The sequence below is a fragment of the Plectrocnemia conspersa genome, unplaced genomic scaffold, assembly GCF_051122295.1.
Source record: "Plectrocnemia conspersa isolate PC_06_02 unplaced genomic scaffold, ASM5112229v1 ptg000011l, whole genome shotgun sequence".
NCBI classification, from domain to species: Eukaryota; Metazoa; Arthropoda; class Insecta; order Trichoptera; family Polycentropodidae; genus Plectrocnemia; species Plectrocnemia conspersa.
Genome location: NW_028277175.1, coordinates 3103746 through 3125045, shown reverse-complemented (window position 1 = coordinate 3125045; position 21300 = coordinate 3103746). Strand labels below are relative to the sequence as shown.

The 21300-nt window shown below is 31.6% G+C and overlaps 1 protein-coding gene across 1 annotated transcript in view; it reads right to left on the bottom strand.

Moving 5' to 3' along the window:
* The window catches only part of Wdr62 (WD repeat domain 62), a 154360-nt gene that overhangs the window by 18980 nt on the left and 114080 nt on the right, over nt 1–21300 (bottom strand). The window contains exons 3-16 of the mRNA XM_088196810.1: nt 20648–20739; nt 9504–9741; nt 7067–7282; nt 6817–6999; nt 6141–6742; nt 5842–6067; nt 5640–5774; nt 5107–5576; nt 4896–5042; nt 4676–4833; nt 3427–3536; nt 2858–3046; nt 1565–1654; nt 990–1126 (exon numbers count right to left, since the gene is read on the bottom strand). Of these exons, the coding sequence (XP_088052936.1) occupies nt 990–1126; nt 1565–1654; nt 2858–3046; nt 3427–3536; nt 4676–4833; nt 4896–5042; nt 5107–5576; nt 5640–5774; nt 5842–6067; nt 6141–6742; nt 6817–6999; nt 7067–7282; nt 9504–9741; nt 20648–20739 (2993 nt within the window). The remainder of the gene's footprint in view (nt 1–989; nt 1127–1564; nt 1655–2857; nt 3047–3426; nt 3537–4675; nt 4834–4895; nt 5043–5106; nt 5577–5639; nt 5775–5841; nt 6068–6140; nt 6743–6816; nt 7000–7066; nt 7283–9503; nt 9742–20647; nt 20740–21300) is intronic.

Below are 21300 nucleotides of genomic sequence, written 5' to 3'. Positions count from 1 at the left end.
AAGTAGATTCGTTGCAGAGTTATTCATGGGGTGTTCACTGTTCTCACCAGCATTCACTCTACAGAAAACCGTTTTGAAATAAAGTTAATTATCGGTACTTTCCAGTTCTCGGGGAGCAAATTTATTCTTAAAAAATATTTATACAACAATGGCATTCACGGTGAACTCACTGTAATCATAAAATCGTATTTACATCTGAATTTTAATTCAATTTAAAAATTTATGTTAGGTTTTATAAAAAAAGTGTTATCATTTTAGAACAGATCTTTAAATCTACAGATTCTACAATAAATGATGAATACAAATAAAAAATAAATTATAGACACTAGAAATATTTTAGCAAAACACTACGCGTACAAAATCACCGGCTTTTATTAAATAGCAATCACTTCCCAGATTCTAAGAATGAATTAAGCTTTATTGCACTTAATTTATTTTGATCATAACAAAATAGAAAATAAATCTGTCAGGACCACCCATAATCGTTGCATAGAAATTAGTTCAGCAATACTATGTATTTGTGTCTTTAGCCTTCATAAACTAAAGTTGGAACATTAAACAGCAATGTATCTCCATGCCAAAATCCATTAACAAAATCAACGGTGCTGACACGAAAGAATATGCACCTAAAACCGTTCACCAGTACCTCAATAAAAATATGGTCAGCCCCAGATATCATCACCGAGCAGATTTTAATCACCAGAGCATAAAAATTGTTGCTAGATTTTCACAGAGCAAAATTCACATATTTCAATGGGTAAAAATGTCTAATAATATATTAATTAACCACTTCCAAACATTCACTTCACTTCTGATTTGGAATATACGACAGTTCAGGGAAACTCATGCCAATTATAGCTACACTGAGTTTCAACCGAAAAGTTCAAAGGCAAATTTCAACTATAAAAATAAGCGCCTACACTTTAAAGTACACACAGTACAAAATAGACATGTCTGATATTAATTCTATATGTAAATGATTTATATACCTTTGTGTATTATCATCTTCGTTGTTCGGATAATAAATAATTCTATCAGTTGCTCGTGCGTTATGTTCTGATGAAGATGTTCTTTCGCCGTCTGATATATCCTCAATATCGCCATCGTGTTCTGTAGATTCATGGTCCTAAAATTGAAAAAATATTTTATTAGAAACTCAGTGAATTTTATTGTCATATGACTAAATAATTATTTAATTTAGAAATTGTTTATATTGCATTACAATTTAACATACATTAATATAATCTAAAGATTCACATTAAAAACATTGAGATGCTTCATCGGTTTTGCCTTACCCGAACTTTTCTATTATACTCAAAATTACCAATTTATTGCATCTTCAGAAGGCATAAAAACATGACAATGATGAATCACTATACCTATTTTTTTCGTCAAGAAACACTTATATGCCTAATAACATTACATGAGAAAAGGATCATGTACTAAAATGATATATTACCGTTAGCATAAAAATTCTGTTACTAATTTCACTGGTTGTTTTTAAAATATTATATTCTGTGAACATAGGCAATAAAATTAAAAATAAAAGCAAACTAAATAATACCTCATATTTAAAGCTGCCCAAAGAGGAGTCGTCGGTATGGTGCCGCACTCTGTCTATTCCACGAGGGAACTTAGTAGGATTGGGAACGTTCTGATATGAGGAAAGTAAAGGAAAAACAAAAAAATAAATTAAAGCACAAGTGAATGCTAAAATAACATATATACATATAATAACATGCAAAAATATTTTGTGTATATACATATAGACATAAATACTTATTAGGGGTACCCAGAAAAACATTCGTTTTTTAACCAAACTAAAATTGACGGTCAGATTTATATTTTTGTAAAATATTCCACGCATGTTTCAAAACACACCACAAGAATTTATTGTGTGTTATACGATCTCCGCCAAAAGCATACAGCAACTACATCAATCAGAAACTGTCTTCAGTTTATATACAATGCTAAAAATGGTTGAGGCAATTCAAATTGGAATAATTTTGTGAAATTGAGGCTAATCTAGAGATGTTAATTTAAAAATTAGTTAACAAGACTGGATTCTTACAGTCAAGTGTCTAAAGATGCATTAAAAAAGCTGGAAGGTTTGGAAACAAATAAAATAGGTACCACACGATGATAGCAAAGCAATGGCATACGAATGTGTGAGACTGGCTACATAGGTATTAAATACACATTTTTGCATCATGTGGTAACTGAAGACGAAACATGAATATTGTACGATAAAAAAAACACCAAATGAAATAGTTATCAAAGAAACAGAAAACCAAAATATACCTAAAACTTGGCATTACATAAAAACCGTTCATAATGTATGTTTGGAATGATGTTTATGAAATATTTTTTTATTATTTAAGAGTTTGAATTGCTCAAACAAGACGAGATAATAAAGACAGAGAATACTATACATCAATTGTTAAAAACCAAAAGTTGATAATGCATTTTTTCATTTGACAGAAAGTTCTCAATCATTCTACATAAATCCCCGATTTAGCGTCATTATTTGTTTAGATTTTTGCAGCATTATTTAGATGTTAGTGAAATAAAAATGGTCCCAACAGACTATTTTGCGTCAAAGTTTTTATAAGCACGGGATCGAAAGTTGCCTGAATGATGGAGATAGTTCATATCCATTGCCAGAGATTGTCATTTCAAAAAACGATTTTTTTCTGAGTATTATTTTCATGTGTATTAGAATTAAAATGAATTATGTTCGGTTAGTGTCCGTAACCAAAGTTATTCTTATTTTATTTGTATTGTCTGTATTATTAAAAAAATATATTTCTGTATTAAATATAATATAAACAAACTTATAAACAAATCATATATAAACCTCATTGATATCCCTTTCTGAGCGACGGTCAGACTGCGAAATCAGATCACAATACCACTTTTGATCGTGGAATAGCGACTTTTCAAACTTTTTAACGAAAAAGTTGTCCATTTTCGCAAAATCTGTTTTCGAGTCCAGCATCGACAGATTCAGCGATCTTGGCCGTTGCTTTTGCGTTTGCCTTAAGAACTGACGAGTGTATGTACACAATGTCACCAACACCACAAGTTTTTGAGAAATGAAAATGTGAAAAATAAAAAAAAACAACGATTAATAATCAATAAAACTACAATATTAAATTATAAACAAGCACATAAAGAAATTTTAAAGGAGAAGTTAAGAACAGAAAAAAAGCATGAACATATAACATTTTTCCGTTTCATATTAGTAAAAGAATATTTACATTGATTAAGATGGTAAAATAATAATATAGACTTTTCCATAAACCTTTTAAAAAGCACCAAAAATAAATATTATGATATTTAAAATTTTTGTTAAAGCACGATTAGACGATCACAGTTAAATATATAAATGAAGATGTAATTGACCACATTATTCACACAGCTTACCAATTTGTTGAGAGAGTCTATATTTTCCTGTTTCGATTCTTTGTATGCTCTCGTGTCGGTTCCACTATCTAATGAACTGTCTTTAGAACCATCCGATTCCATTGGTCTCTCTGAAAATATATAATCAATCAATTAGAATACAAATATACATACAGTATCATGAAAAAAAACGCATTATTTCTTGGAATCATAAGTATTTAAAATTTCTGGGAATTATAATGGCAAATGCAAAGTGCTAATGTTTTATTGTCGAAATAGATAGTGCTTGGCATTCTCTAGAATCTCCATTATGGAAAAAATCATAAAACCACCATTGTCACAAAAAAATAAAGGCAAAAATATTACTACTTTTGGAAAAACATTTTGTATGAAGAACTACCAATATCCCGAACATTGGTGGTTCTTTATATTAAACTGACTAAACAATTCATGTATAAATTTAAAACTTTGTATATGTGTCTCGTTCTTTAAAATTTAAAGAGGCTAAAATAATCAGTAAAACATATTTTTCATATTTTGTGTAAATATATAATTTCGAATAAAAAGATTTATATTCCTCGTTTTTGTTAAATGCGAGTTGATCATAAACACAATGGTGGAATTAAGAAGAAAATAAAATGTGATGATATATGTACATATAATTCTAGAAACTCTCAACCCTTAGTGACCCTTTTTTACACAGGAGGATTGAGCAGCTCATATTACAAAAACGCCGCAAAAACACAAGAGCAAACGCATCACATGCGTAAACAAAACAGATATTCTCTAATTTGTGCATGCTATTGTGTTTCTGTTACATAAACAAAATTTCGTTTTCTTAAATGTTGAGGGGATACTAATTTATTACATTATTTAAGAAAGGAAAAAAATATGTACAACATGTACAAATAATTTCTGAAGAAAAAATTACAGTTTGTCAATTATAAACAATCTTCAGTTTTAAGACTTTTTTTAAATGTAAAAATAATTATCGTTGGAGAAGATTGAATGATACTATAAATTTGCATGGTAGTGAGTATTTGCGAAACATTTGATATAGAAATATATGTATGTGTGCAGTGCTATACCTGCCAAAAAACCGTTATTCACCAAATAAATAGGTTTAAAACGTATGAAATGTACCAATCGTCACAAAAGCTGGACTGTTTTGGATTGAGAAAGACTGATGCTTTCTTATGATAGTAAAGTAAATTTATATGTTTTTTGCATGCTTCTATATATTTTTTAATCAATTAAATATAAAACAAACCTGGCTCTAAATAATAATCTGTTTTGAAATCATTCTTCTCGGCTCTTTGAGCCCATTTTCCTCGCACGATAGCTTTCAATGGTGAATTATTGGTCTGGCTAACTTTATTTGCATCTCCGACGATTGTCTTCTGAGCCCAAGGTGGTAAACGACCGAGACTAAAACACAAAACAATTTTATAATCTGTTCCTTGAATTAAAAAATAAACAATCATACTCACTCTAATGGCGTCATATTGACTGAAGCAGAGTTCCTTGTAGCCAAAACTAACGGATCCTCAGATGGAGGCATTGTTCCAGGATACATCGGAGAACCTGCTCTTTCGCTTTCGCTATCAACCGTCATTCCATTCGAACTAGCAGGACGTCTACGACACAATTCATTATTATTTATCATTAAAAAGTATATCACAGTGAACAGTCTCAATTAACCTTTTTTGTCTTATGGCCTGCTGAGCCATCCTAGCTCTCATCGTCACCACCATATCGTGAGGTACTTTCCAAACAAAAATACAACCGTCACCCGACGCCGATATCAAATGTTGGCAATCTGACGTGAAGCTCAATCCGGTGACTACTTCAGAATGTCCGTACATAGTCGCCATGCATTCTCCGGAATAATAGTCGTAAACGCATAGAGATTTATTGGTGCACGACGTGGCCACGTATATTCCAGTTCTATCCAGAACCATCTTAATCAAGCTTCCGTCGTCTCCAATACTGCCTCTAAAAGTTTTCGTATGGCGGCCGGTACGTGTGCTATAAACACGTACACCACGATCTTGGCATGCTACCAAGACATGTCTTCCACCAGCATCTACTTCCATGTCGTATAACGTGCTGCGAGCGACGCAATTATGACCCCGGCTGAACTGACTACCACCGCCATTTTCAACGGGAACCTATAATAATTCATACAACAGTTACATAAGAATTTCATCAACTCAAAATCATTTATATCTTACATCTGATAATTGACGGAACAATATAGTTTTATCTGCTCCGCACGACACCATCTGTAAACTACCATCGTTTGCTAAGAATCTAACGGCCGTGATCGACGCCGAATGATCTTCGAGAGATTGCATCAATTTATAATTCTATAAAAAATATATTAATGTTATGAATAGTAAGAAAATATAAATAATGAATAGATATTTGACTTACTTCGTCCACGTCAAACACATGGATGAGTCTATCTCTAGAAGCCGACGCTAATAATCTTCTCCCAGAGTTATCTTTAAGTCCTCCGCAATACTCCAAACATAACACTTCGGCGTTATGCGCTTCTATCCGGAATATCTCCGACATTGTGTTAAAATCGTGTATCTTTACATTACCGGCCCTATCGCCTGAAGCTAAATGATGACCGTCGCCTGATATTCTAATGCATCTAAAAGTATAAATAATAAATTATCAATCAACAATTCAAAACATGTGATTATATTTAAGGATCATAAACAAACCTAACGCCGTTCTTTCCATCGTACGAAGCTAACTTATCCTTCTCTCCGACCGTCGACAAATCAACGTTCTTCAAATACGTCATTTCTGGATCCATATACATAATCTTGTGCAATTCGTCGCTGTAAATATTAGCAAACGGTTGTCCGCTAGTCGGAATGCTCCAAACTCGAACAGTATCATCGCTGGAGCAAGTTAAAAAGCTTCCTGATGGCAATGCGCTTTCTTCTCCTTCCGGAACTTCGGGCGCCACTTCCACACCCCAAATGCACGCAGTATGATACAGCGAAGAGTGAGACTTTCCCACCCTCTTTATATCTCTGACGTCCCACACGTAAAGACTATGATCGTTATATACACAGGTGAGTTTTTGGTTTTTTTCGTCGTACGTGAGTGCTATGGTATCAGGATATTTGGCACCGGGTGGATGTGAAAACATATGACTAATATTTAATCCTTGACTAACGTCGACTCCTAAATAGTGCGTTCTGGGAAGAGTGGTGATAAACTGAAGCGTCGAAGGACTGAAGCATCTGACTATTCCATCGGCGCATCCGATGAAGATATAATTTAATCCTAGTGACATACAGTTTGCTGATGGTGTCTATAAATAAAATACCATAAAAATTACTACATTTACGCCACAAATTTCATTATAAGTTAGAGAACAATACTTACTCTTAATTCTACCCATTTGTCCAATAACCGTCGATTGTTAAACTCGCATAACAATCCTCCTTTGGTTATTGCATACGTTGAATCGGCACAATCTCCTCTACCGCAAGCCACATCACAAAAATCATTATTACGTAGCTCGCCCAAGATGGCAGATCGACCCATCAGTGGTACAGGTTCTTTATACTACAAAAAAAAATCAGATTTAGCATATATTACTCATAAAAAACAATATTTTTTAACATGAACAAACCTTTGTACTCCTCGAATACTGCAAATACCAAAACTTAACATGCCTATTTCCGACGGTAACAAAATAGTCTCCGCTCTCATTAAAACTAACTGCTCGGACTTTAGAAGAAACCTTATTCGATGCAAACTTTAGACCGGTGCGCCACTCCCATACGTTCACTATCATGTCATGTTGGGATCCGACGGATACCAGGTATTTGGAGTTGACTGAGAATGACTGTAAAAAAAACAAATGGTCAATAATTATGGCGATCAAAAACTGCTTCTAAAAAAATAAGAATAGGGTGACTTTGTCAGTGCAAATTTTAAATAATGGATTCAAATCGGAGTGACAGTTTTAGTTTATCGGGCCCACCGCCGGGGCTCTGCCCTTGACTAGTCGAGTCCGCACAGAAAACACCTTTGAAGACTGCACCACCGAAAAAAATGTCGCACTACCAGAGTATTACTATTTAAAAATGACATGTTTTTAACTACTATTGACGCATTACGACCGAGTTGAAATTTATAAAGCACAATATAGCTTAACTGAGATTATTTTATCTCCACTGCCATTGTTGATTTAGTGTTGAAAATATCGAAACAAAAAATATCTCGTTACTACATAGCATCATTGATACAACTACTGTTAATGAACACCAAAAGAATAGTGAAATTATCGTTAATTTATAGTTACACATTTTTACAAATGTAAGAAAAAAAACGCAAAGACTATCTGATGTAATATTAAGCGCCATTACAAACTAAACATTATTTAAAATTTTAAGAAATACAAGGACTACTGCGGAAAGACAAATTAAATTTATTACAAAAAAGTCTGAAGTGATAGCGAAGTATTTTTAAAATGACATTATCATCGCTTGATACGACAGTTCGAGTAAGTTATATTTTAATCAAATTTTAGCACAAAGAATGAAACCATTTTCTGATGGAGAAATTAATAAAAGAATGTTTATATTAGAAGCCGCAACAGATGTTGCTATCTCAGACAAAAAATAAGCAATCTCAAAAATTCTTTATCTCGGTTTACAATTGCAAGAATAATTGACGATCTCACAAATGATATACAAATAAATTTAAAGTAGCGAATCTTTAGCTTTGGATGAAAGTTGTAACATTAGCGAAACATGATCACTTACTATTTTTTTTTGAGAGGAATGGATTCCAGTTTTATATTTTTAAACGCACGGAATTTATTGTTGTTTTTTTAGTACTTTGTTATATGAAACACTAAATATATTTATGTATGTATAATACATTACAATTACTTACATATTTATATACTTGATGTATGGTAATATTTATCTGGTGATATTTATCGAAGCAATCTTACATATGAAGATATGATTTTGAATTACGTTTTTAATAATTTCACTGAAATGAGATATTTTAAAAAATATTGTAGGGATAGATATGAGACTGTATTTTAGATTGTTTTGAGGGACTGTTTTTAGACTTTTTCCATGAGGGGGGGGGGGGCAAAAGTTGGTCAATCAGTTGTAGTTCAATTTCATTAAGATTCATAATATTTCATTAAATGACATGCATTTTTCTGGGCAAATTCAAGGGGTGGCAACTGGCCGCTAAGATCATGTGATTTAACGCCGTTGGAGCACTTAAAAAGCAACATCTGAAATGTACGAAAAAATTATCGATAAGATCGGCTGCTGCAAAAGGTCCAGAGGAACCCATTTAATTGATATTATTTTTCATAATTAATGAAATAGATCAAATGTTCGATTAGTTAAAAAAATCCAAAGTTTGAGGTTTTTTTAATCAGAAACTTTAGTTAGACCATTTTTTATGTATGATATCCTTTAGCATGAACAATGTATTGCAAAAATCTATCGTACTAATCTCAATTAAAATAAAACATTCAGCCTAATTAATTCTTGCGATACTATAGACTTATAATAGAGCACAAAATAATAAATATATGACAATTGATTCGTCAACATCAACTTCACGATTCAGAATTGTCTAAATATTGAGTTGAATTAAAGACAGTAATTTAATTTATTTAAAGAAAATATGTACGTAAATGTAAAAACAAAACTTTTTAAATTTAGAACCATGGATAACAAATCACACATCTAAGTTTTAAGCGGTTGGCACAGTCTGGTCAAAAAATTGTTTCCAAAATCACATCACAGCACATTTTGGAGATGTGTTTAAGAAGCGATGCAATGGGTTCGCAAACATCTTCATCCGTGATTCACAAGAGCTGTCAAAAATGTGACACTTGATCATATCGAGGGACAAAATCAGAAGCGAAGACTCTCTGTCGTCCGAGAGTTAAATTGTATCTATTAAATAAACTGTTATCAGCTTCTCTGGAATCTATTTTGCTGCAAAGTCACACCCTTTCAAATCAATGCTTCATAAAACTTATGGCATAGATATCATAGTTATAGGATGATTTAATGATATAAACTCACCACGCAGTTAACTCCATATTTATGAGATGGGAACTCTGCCACTTGTGGACCCGTGGCACCCGGTACTGCTGGATCATATTGCAAGTCCCATATCCTGACGCAAGGAGCATGTCCACATTCACCGGTCGCCAAATATCTTCCGTCTCCAGAAAATGCCACGCACGTGATGGTCTTCCTCGATGGACTGAGTATGTGGCTCTGGCGGTTCTTCTTCGTGTTGTACAAGACGACCGTGCATCTGTAATAAAAAAAGACACACGTTAGCTCAACCTTGATCTACAAATCAAACCCTTTACCTCGCATACGCATTAGAGACAATGGAAGGAAGTTGGAAGTGTAAGAAATGCAATGATGAAAGTGGGCGTCTCTTGGACTACGATGTTAACGCTAAGCAAACAGATTATTATGAGCAGTCAAGGTTGAAACGGTGATATTTCATTGAGGCAAATTAATCCGTCTGTTTACAACTGTGAATATCAAGCAACGAGATGAAATTGAACATTTAACGGACATTTGCATGAAGCATCGGAATATTAGACTATTGAAACTATTTTACTTTGTTGATTATGTGGCTTTCCAGAATAGTTCAGTGTTGCACAATTTATCTTGAGATTCATCACAAACACGAACCAAATTGTGACAGCACGAGAGATGGCACGGTTGGGCGCACACGGAATGAGCGACGATAAAAACGAGAACTGACAAAAAGTGCATTCTTTCGAAAGCAAAACGAAGATGATCGCGGGAAAGCGCACGAGGGATTGCCAAGCGGAAAATTAGTGAAAAACCACGAAAAGAGACTGTGACTGAGCGGTTTTTGGATGATGCGCGACGTGTTGGCAAAATCTTCACAACCGAATCGAATATTCAATGGCCATGCTTCCTGTCAGACGCTACTTCCGCCCGGACGTTGTTTCCCCTAATGGGACACGAAAGGGACACGATTGAACGTATTGTTCGAGTCTGAGGTAAAACTTCGATTCACCTGGGCACTATCGCAGATCAGAGGTTCACGAACTTTTATTTTAAATGCTTTAAAAATATATTTATTATAAAATGATGCTACAAAATATAATGTGCATCAAAGTAATTTTAAACTTTGCTCATTTTGATCACAATGGACAGAGTGTCAAATAAACAGGCAACCATTTTTCATCCCTTACAATATTCTCCCCTGCCGTAATAGCCGTTATAAACTCACGCTATGCATATAAAAATTGCTCAATCAATTTTAATCAGCCGCAAACCGCGTCACACCACAACTCCCGTTTTAATCTCATTACTATTCCGTTACCTTTCCAATGCCGACGGTTTTAGATTGCCCGGTGTCTGTTCGAGAATGACAATAATGTCGTTGCTCTCTCGAGACCTGCCCATTGTTGTGAGACCTCCCGATTGATATTTTATAACTTTAAGCAATGGATCACAGACACAACGCGTCGAACGGAAAATTGGAAACGTGGGAAATTGTTAAAAAGTCCTTAATAATTTAAGTGCCACACAGAGCCAGTACATAGGAGAGGTCTAGACGCTTGTATCAATTTTTAAAGAGCGACAAATTCCCGTCCGCGTTATAAATTCTTCGAAGCACTTTCAAGGGAATTGTAAATATTTCCGAAACGTCGGGCAAACCGGCAGTGTTTATAAATAAGTACAACATACGGTTATGGTAGGTTATCTATAGTGGAACACATGAGCATTTATCAAATTACGTCCTATAAAATAATAATGTTTTTTTTTTTCAATAATTTGGAGGTCTCAATCATCAATCGAATCCAAAACTGTCCAAAGTATAATTATTGATAAAAGTTGTTTCATATAAATTAAGATTATTAATGAATAAATATATTAATTTAGAGATACGTGCATTAAATAAAATATTTACATTAAATTATGTTAAAAATACATATTCATATAATTCAAACACGAATCTATTAAAATTATCTACTAAATAAGTAGTAGTTTTAATATTTTATGTAAAACTTACTTTCGTATTTTCGTATCGATTTCACCATTATAATTAATTTTATTCATCCTGTTAATATAAATGTATTTAAATATTTGGCAATATATTTTTTCACGTATTGCAGTAGCACGTAATCGGTCGTCAGCACGTCGATGTTCAGCTCAACTTTTAAAAATAGAGTTTAAAATAGCACAGTTGACATGGAAATGGCAGTCAGAATGACACGTGCAAATGTCACGTCGCTACTGTTCGCCGTTTAATAGAGGTTTTTGTGACAGACAGACACTTGTATTTTTTTAATTATATTATAGATATCCAGATTAAATGTATCATTAAAATAATGAAGAGATGGGTATCGAAATGCATATTTGAAATATAATATATATAATTCGGTAATTATATTACAAAATAAACATATTTTTAAAACACGTTTGCCACTATAAATTATCTAATACAGTATTAAATTAAATAATACAGTAATCTCAAACTCCCAGACAAAATAGTAAAACACTATGGTTTGTGTTTATGGGATTCAAACCCAGATCTTTCAGATATTAGTCATTGACTTATACCACTGATCTACTTAGCTGTAATAATAAATGTAATAAATAACAATAATTATGTACAGTTCTTTATATAATTGTGTTATAAGTGCAATTCTTTCATTTTTATTTAGGAATTGTTAACGTTTTTACTTTTATTTTAATATTTTTTTAAAGGAATTTACGACTTTTTAATTTTATTTTCTAACGAAAATAGCCAATATATTTTCAATTGCTATTCTTAAAACAAGTTTCATGTCGATATGAAAAAAACTACGACAGTTATCGTGTCATAAATCACATTAATGACAAAAAACGTATGAAACAAATATTTTTTAATAGTTAATTTTTATTCATAAACTGCTTTATAACTATTTTTTAAGAGGTTACAATTTTTGTTATGTTTTGCATAGTCGTCATTTTAAAACAAGATGGCGGATCGGGCTGGCTAACGAACTAAATATATTTTTTTATAAGAATGACATATCTTTTGAAAATATATTTTTATTATTATACTTGCATTTTTAACTTGATCTTTTTTCTCTATGATTTTTTTTATAAATCAGCCATTTTGAAGCAAGATAGCGGATCGAACTGGATAACAACTTATATTTTTAAAACAAGCTTCAAAAAATGTAAAAAAATAAAAATTTGTTATTATATTATAGTTGCTTTTATATTTTACAACATTTTCAACTTTTTTCTCTATGATTTTTTAATGTGTTTTTTTTTTATATAGATTCGCCATTTTGTAGCAAGATGGCGGATGGGACTGGATAACAAACTTAGCCTAGATTTTTACAAAATATATTTTTAAAACAAGTTTCAAAAAGTGTAAAAAATAAAATATTTTTATTTTAGTTGCAATTCTATTTTAAAACATTTTCAACGTTTTTACTTTTTTTTCTATGCTTTTTTAATGTATTACTGTTTCTTTATAAATCCGCTATTTTGTTTAAAATCGTGCTGGATAACGAATTTGGCCAAAGTATAAATTTCAACACCGTTTTAATAGCCAAATGTCTAATAAGATCCATATTAGACAATAACAAAGAGTCTGTTGCCGCCCCGAATTATCAGCATTAGCCAGACGTTCTTCAGAAACATAAAAATTCAACAAATCAACGAAGATAACATATAAAAAATCGATAAAATAAGTCACTTTTTACGTCGACCTTTCAATCTACTCCAGCCGAATCTCCAAGAGTTCAGCTCGATATTCGATGCACAGTACTACGGCCAAATAGAGATACAAATATACATCATTATTACAAAAAATGTAAAAAAATAAATGCATATTTATACTTTCATAAGAATTTAATACAAAAGCTTATAATACAGCTACTTTTAAATGCACATCAGATCCCAATGCGTCATATACAATCAATAAAACATTAAAAAATACAGTTACGTTGCACGCCTAAATTCACATACTTTTTCAACACCATCAACACCATCCCACATATTTTTCAGCTGCTCATAGCTGTCGCCGAAAACAAGCTCGTTGAGAATCGAAATGACTATTGCAAGAAAAGCGTTTTAAAGCGCTGACGTCCTGGCCGCAACGGGTAAGAAAAAGGGACGTAATCGCGACTCTACAGTTTACAGCCTTGTCACAACTTGATTGTCGACACCGCCACATTATTGAATAGACACTACGCCGAGAATGCAATGAATTTATTGTATTCTAATGCTTCTAGAAAAAAGCACATGTCAAGTCAGATATTTAATTTTTGAAAAAATCGCGGATACGCAGACATATAAATGGACTTATACATGAAATACGGTAAATCAAATACAGTTTTTCTTTATATTTTTTAGGACGAATTGGTGAATTAATATATAATAGATTTAATTTAGTTTTGGATAGATATTATTTATAACAAGAGAGTTGTGAAAGTAAAGCATATTAAAATATGTTTTATTTGTGGATTATGTAACGTTAAAGTTATATATTAATAATATAATAATATTAAAAAGTAAACTTTTATTCTGCTGAAATTATTTGGCAGATATTTTTTTGCCTTATTAAATATTCAATTCGATATTATTTATTACCTTGTTTTAAAGCGTTGAACCCAATGATGTCGCACGATTTATAACTTATTCAGGATGTGCAAAGCATTCTCACATGTTTTGCACATCCTGAAGATAAAACACACACAGTTCCGAATTCACAATACAAAACAGTTTTAATAATAAATGATTTCTTTATGTATTGATTTCTATAAAATATCATCTTAAAAGTATCGAATGCACCAGTTCAATCAACTTCACGCTCTGTTAACGACGGACGACAAACGGTCGACTTGTCTTTCCAAAGACTAATGACCAAACGGAAGCACCAAGGTCATAATATTATCCTGAAGATAAGCTGCAATCTGACCGTGTCTATGTCGAATCAGATCCGACTGAGATAAGATCACCATGCGATTTCTCTCTTGTACACGTCGAACAATTCTACGAATGCAAAGTATTCGGCATGGAGGCGGCGTCGAAACTTCTGGCATGCAAATTGGGCTCAGAATGCATGCAAAATTGAAGGAGAGCATGACACGGTGCATTAAAAAGTGAAAACGTTGAGCAAAATTCGCAATTCGGCCGTGCAAATTCGATCGAAAGATAAAAATCGGCGGTTTTGCGAAAGATATCGACGCGCTGGCGCTCGATAAACTTTTAAATGTTACAAATCAGTATATTACATTTAAGGTTACAATTTTAATACTAAAATGTGTAATCAGTTCCAGACAGTCGGGCGCGTAATTTACCGAGTTTTAATTTCCCAAAGTAGAATTTTTCATATCGGTTAATCTGCTATTCGAAAGGATAATTTATAATCAGCGCTTTTATGTGGAATATTTTCGTGAACTTTGAAACTTTTCCGTTAATGAGATAAACTTTTCGATACTTTGTGAATCATCGATATGAATATACATTCTACTACCTCTCTATGTTAATAATTAAACACTCCTAGGGCGACTTAATATATTTTCGACACGAATGAAGTTTTGCTTGTTAGAGATGATATTATGATGAGAAAACTTTGGTTTAATAATATGAATACATAATCACTACGAAATTATTAATCACGTATGCGCGCACATAATAGGTAAGGTATACGATTAACACGCAAGAGTAAATTTAGATTATTAATAAAATAAACACGAAGATCCCTCATGAAATATAATCATAAATATTGTATAAATGATTTTATAGTATATTTTTTTTAATTTTACATTGAAATTAGATCTCCCAAGTGCGTTCTACAGGCAATCTGTGTAGTTGATATGTCACGTTTATGATAGTGCTTTTTGTCCAGTACTATATAATAAATTGTCTTGCATTTTGTAAAAAATAGCGTTTTAGCTAACCGGTTAAAAGGAATGTTTAACAAAATTAACGTTATTCAAACACCAGTGTTGAACTGTAGTAAAACTACAAGTTTAACTAATAAGTCAATGACTAATATAAAAATACTTCAATATAACCCTTAGTTTTGTTCAATTTAAATTTGTCTGAAAGATACATATAAATTATTGATTATTATTTAAATATGATTTTGATCGATCTTTGCAGATTAGATTTTCCTAGATTTTTATAATCAAACGGATAATTATCTGATGAAATAATTTAAAAAAAAGTAGATATTTAGTATTTATAAGCTGTAATGATAGTTTATAATCATTAAAATAAATTATTTGTTATACATTTAATAGATATGATACTACAGAAAAGTTTGATAATTTATATTTACTTTTTTATTATTTATTCAATGTAAGCTAACGCATTTTAGAAAAATAACTCAAAAAAACTGTTGCGTTTTATTCCCCTGGCACTCGCAAAATCAATGACATTATTCGCGCGCGTCGCAATAAGAACATAAGGCACATGCTCTTATTTACAAACTAAATACAAGGTAATTTAATACATAAAAATGGGAAAAAAGTTTGATTTGCTGATTTCGTCAAATTCAAAAAATACAGTTGAAAGAACCTAACCACAATTTTTACCTAGTCCCCTATAACGAAGTCCTAATTTCTACGCTATAGGGGGGTCGACTGTATACATATGTAACTGATTCACATACATTGATTTCAGGCTAGTGTCTTACTACTTATTTGAATATGTTTATTGTGTTAACCTCTCAAGTTATATTGTTGTCGGATTTATGAAACCCAGGACGAAAGCGCTTGTTAACATAGCTAGAAATTTTAATAAGATATTTAAAATATACGCAACAGATTCTAATTCCGCCCGAAAGCATGATTTCCTCACATTTTAAAAACGATGCTATAGAAATATCACTACCGTTCAGAATTCTATTCTAATTAAACAATTTGTAATTAAACAAAAAATATTTACTAAAAAAAATAATTAATCCTATCGATTATTAAATAAAATAAACTAAAAATGAATAAAAGAGCGCAATTAAAAATTAATAATGGAAAATAATAACGGATTAAAAATAAATTGATAAAAATTGCACTAAATTATTTATAAAATATCTCGCTCGAACTAAAACTGTTGAGCAGATTAAGTGCGAGCGAGAGTTGATCAGAACGTTTAGCACCCAATGAATAACTCAACAAATATATTTAATTGTATGTGGGACGCAAATGTATTCAGAGTGAAGAACGAAGCACGAATAACGATAAAGCGGCGTTGGAGAGCACGCTTGGCTTGACATGATTCGTTATTATTCTACCACCGATAAAACTTCAGTTAAAAACAAGAAAAAATATAGGCAATACCAAGCTGGAAAAGGATGAGATGCAAACTAGCGCTTTTTCGACGTCCTATACGTTGACACAAAATTATACTCAATGGAAAACGCATTAAAAGGTCAAAGTTGTGGTTCGAAAAATTCGCAAAACAGTTACAGATAATCTGTCATTTAAAGCAATTTAATTTAAAAAAAAAACCTAAGCTAGATATAGATAACATATTGATAAAAAATCATTTGAAAAAAAATATTATTAAATCTATTAATTATTTTTTATCAACTGCAAGTCTTTCAAAATTAAGAGACAACAATAAAACACACACACATTTATACACTAACCCTAAAGATTTTACATCAATTAAAAAACATTGCCATGATCATACCCAAAAATATTATGTAAATATTTAAGTCAGACCAGACAAGTAATTTAAATAAATACAAAATGCCAAAGCATAAATTTAATTTTTGATAAGTCCATAGTTAAATAAATATATAATAGTATTTTTATGTATATTTATATTAATACGGAAATTTAAGTATGTCGTATACACATATTTTGAAAAGGCCTTTGATAAGGTTTGTCATGTGATTTGTGACTTCGATTGCTTGGATAATTTAACTCAGTTATTCTTGAGTTATTTGAGACATTTTGACCTATGGTGGTCGATTTTCGAAAGCGTATTTAACCATCCCTTCAAGGGTTCTTCAAGGATCCAACCTCTGCTCTTCACGTTATTTATTAATGATAAATACAGCAGTTACAAATTCAAGTTTTCTTCTGCGTGCAGATTATTTAAAATTTGCGGACTCCTCTCTACATAGCGATTTAGATTCTCTATGGAGATTATTTTTGTAAAATATAGCAAATATAAATTTTCCTATATTCTTCATTTTGTATAATGTATATACTTAATGGTTACAATATTATGAGCAAAATTTACTCATAACCATACGCAAATATTAAATTGCACTTTTTATTACGTCATCAAAGAAAAAGCTTACACAATAATGAACTAACATATACTTCGCAATATATTAATAGGCTCGTTATGTGTCTGTAGATTTCACTTTCCTATATTAAATCTGAAGATTTCCTTCTGTTTATAATAATGTTTGATTAAGATTTCTCTAATTACAGATAAAATTGAATATTAAACCGTTACGAGTGAAAGCTTTTTTATTAATAAGTCCAATAATTTCATTATACTTAGTTTAGCATATCAATACATAAACAATAAATTCATAATAAATTATTATTTTATTAGCAAAAATATATGTTGCTCTTTTTTCTTTTAAATATTATGCTGATATACTATCAATCTAAAAGCGATTCTCCTTCATAATTTTTTATTCATAACGCTCGCTATCAGATTTGTTTCCTTTGATGCTGTATTAATGGAAGGCTGTGCTTTTGATCATCAATCAATCTTTGAGGCGCTTTTACGCTCGGAAAAATTCCAATAATCCTCTACATTTTTTATATATAATTTTATTAGAATATCAATGAATATGCAAAACTGTTCATAATCCGTATATTTGTATAAACTAATGTATATTTTATAACATTGGTGAATACTCGTTTCTTGCTATTGACATTCCAAAATCGGTGAGATGTGTTTTTTTTGGCAACTGTTCGATAGACACGTATTAAATTTTGTTTTTTGATTATTTGTGTTATTAGTATTTTTATTGCTATTTTTCGGTCGTTCTCGTTCGCGTGACGTATTAATTGTTTCGTTACGCTGTCGTCGCACAAAACGACAAGTTAATCATCTTCATGGTCGCATGATTTTTAATCTCCAATGCAAAATTGCAGTATTCAGATTTAGACTATGATAAATGTGTGCAAGAAAGGAAGTGCAAGTCCTCAAACTGCAGGTTTTAATTCTGAGCCATATCTAAGGAAAGATTTTTTTTATAATGAAGAAGAAAGTTCTAATTGTACACCGTTGATTTTTTATAACTTTATGATGAATAAAGATTAATATCGTTTGTTACATACTTTTTCTTAAAACTGTACTAGAAAAGACTAGTTTCATAAAGAACGGTTATATATATAAAATAAATGTGCTATGTGTAAGATATAATATGATACTTCAAATAACCGTTCACTGGTATAATCTCTATATGCAAATTTTATCGATATGCAAATGGACTTTTATTTATTATATTTCATGCACTTTCACTATAATATTTTATAATTAATATTTTTTCTATATAATTATTAGACTATGAGTTAATTGTATTATTATTAGAGTCCTCATAAAATACAGCTGGAGACAAAGCAATTTTATTGTAATTGATAATAATTATTTTATGAACTAACCACTTCAATGCCACAAGAGCACCGGTGCACACGTTTGTTCATAAATTAAAGATATTCTCTATGTAATTATATGAACGACCTAGCTTGATTTTAATGAATCATTACATAATATGTAATGATCAATTGAAATTATAATTATATAATAATTGAAAACACTAAGGTACATATCGAACCCAGGTCTTTCAGGTCAATAGTCAGCGACTTACACTCTTCGTTTATCGTGCTGTAATTTGTGAGCAGACCTTTATTGTACAAATATTATTTTTTTAAATACATATATATATATATTATTTATATTTTATAAGAAGAAAAATATTATTTTTCAATACTAAAATAACCTAGTCTATGGCGTTTAAAATGATACAAGATAGTCTCGAGATTAAGATGTATGTTCATATTGCTATATATATATATATACATAGAACAGAAGGCGGTTCTTCATAAGAAGTATACAAACATAACCTTACTCTAAGCATTACCGAGAATTAATAAGATAATATGAACGTCTGTTTATTTGAATTTAAAACATACTATTGTTTCCTCTTAGGTTTAAATAAGCACCAAATAATAACGAATCGTGTCAGATGTTAACGCGTGCTCTCCAACGCCGCTCTATCGTTATTCCTGCTTCGTTCGTCACTCTAAATACTTTTGCGTCTCACATACAATTAAATATATTTATTGAGTTATTCATGGGGTGTTAAACGTTCTGATCAACGCTCACTCGCACCTAATCTGTTTAAAAGTTTTGGTTTAGCGAGATATTTTATAAATAAGTTATTGCAATTGTTATCAATTTATTTTTAACTTACAAGATAGTCCTATATTTTTATCTTAGATATATGCTATTTTTATTCTAAGTATATAATATTTATTCTGACCCTGAATAATATAATTATGACCATTCATTATTTTAATTATTCTGATCGTCCTATATTTTTATTCTGACTGTATGCTATTTTTATCGTAACCATTAGATATTTATCCTAACCCAAAGTTGATTTAAATTCTGACCATTTTTTATTTATTTATTTACGTCATTCCGCATGAGTAAGAAATAACTCATTCTGAGTTTAGAAAAATATAATAAGTATGACCGGTGAAAATGTATTTCGATATGATTTCACTGAGATGCTAGTGAAAATATATTTTCACCACTGGTGCTACACAATCACTGTAACATACATACATATGTTCTAACATAATTTAGAATTAAAGACTAATAATTTAATATAAAGGGGTGATGTAATTGTCTTTATTTTAAGCAGGGACATGCAAAAAATATTTAATTTTACGATTAAAATTCGATCATCTAAGTAACCTACTCTAAGGATAAAGATCCTGCTGCGTTCAGTACATATAAACAAATAACCCTAATTACCAAAACAGTTCAACGTCCCAACTCAACCCGTGGGTGTGTTTCAACAAAACTTTAGGTGTGGCCGCTGCGGCATTTGTTTCCCAGACTACGGCCGCATAATACAGGGGTGGATCAAGGGTGAGTCATCTACTGATGATACCGAATCGATATGGGAGCATTAGATTAAATTAAAAAGGCAAAAAATGGGCTCAGCCACAGAAACCTACCCTGCCGGATATGCGACGACTTCCGAATTGGGGTCCACGTCCAGGGCCGCATTGCTGGTCACGGTCAAGCCGAAGACAGACTCGAGTTTGATCTGTAACAAGAAACATAGATACGATTAGTAATGCCGGAATCGGTTTAAAAACTCAATGACACAGTTGGATCGCTTCCAAGATAAGCCGATTAAAAAGCGCGGTTTAAGGAATACGGTACTTTCACAACGCGTAAGGATTCCATAATCAATTTCGTCAATGTCGTTTGGTAGTTAGTTAAGCGGCAATTAACGGTCGTTTGTTTGTAAATAACGTGTTTATAGAGTTGGAGTATTTTTTTAAAAGGCTATAATAAAATTTATGGACGAGAGCGAGGTAGTAAAATTAATTTAGCGTCTAAGAAAACGAGGCAACGTAAAAAACGTGAATTATTGGAGGAGATCGCGTGGATGGTTCAGATGTGACCTTCTAATGATGGTTAATTGATAAGGTAAGCATTTAAATTTATATATATTGACGACGGTAACAAGGTTAAATTTAGTTAACGCTCCATGCACAAAAAACAGTTACAGTAACAATTAGATTATCCACCGTCTGTGAGTACCTAGATGAAAATAAATAAATACTATTCGACTGATGGTTAAAAAGTCAGATAGCGTTTT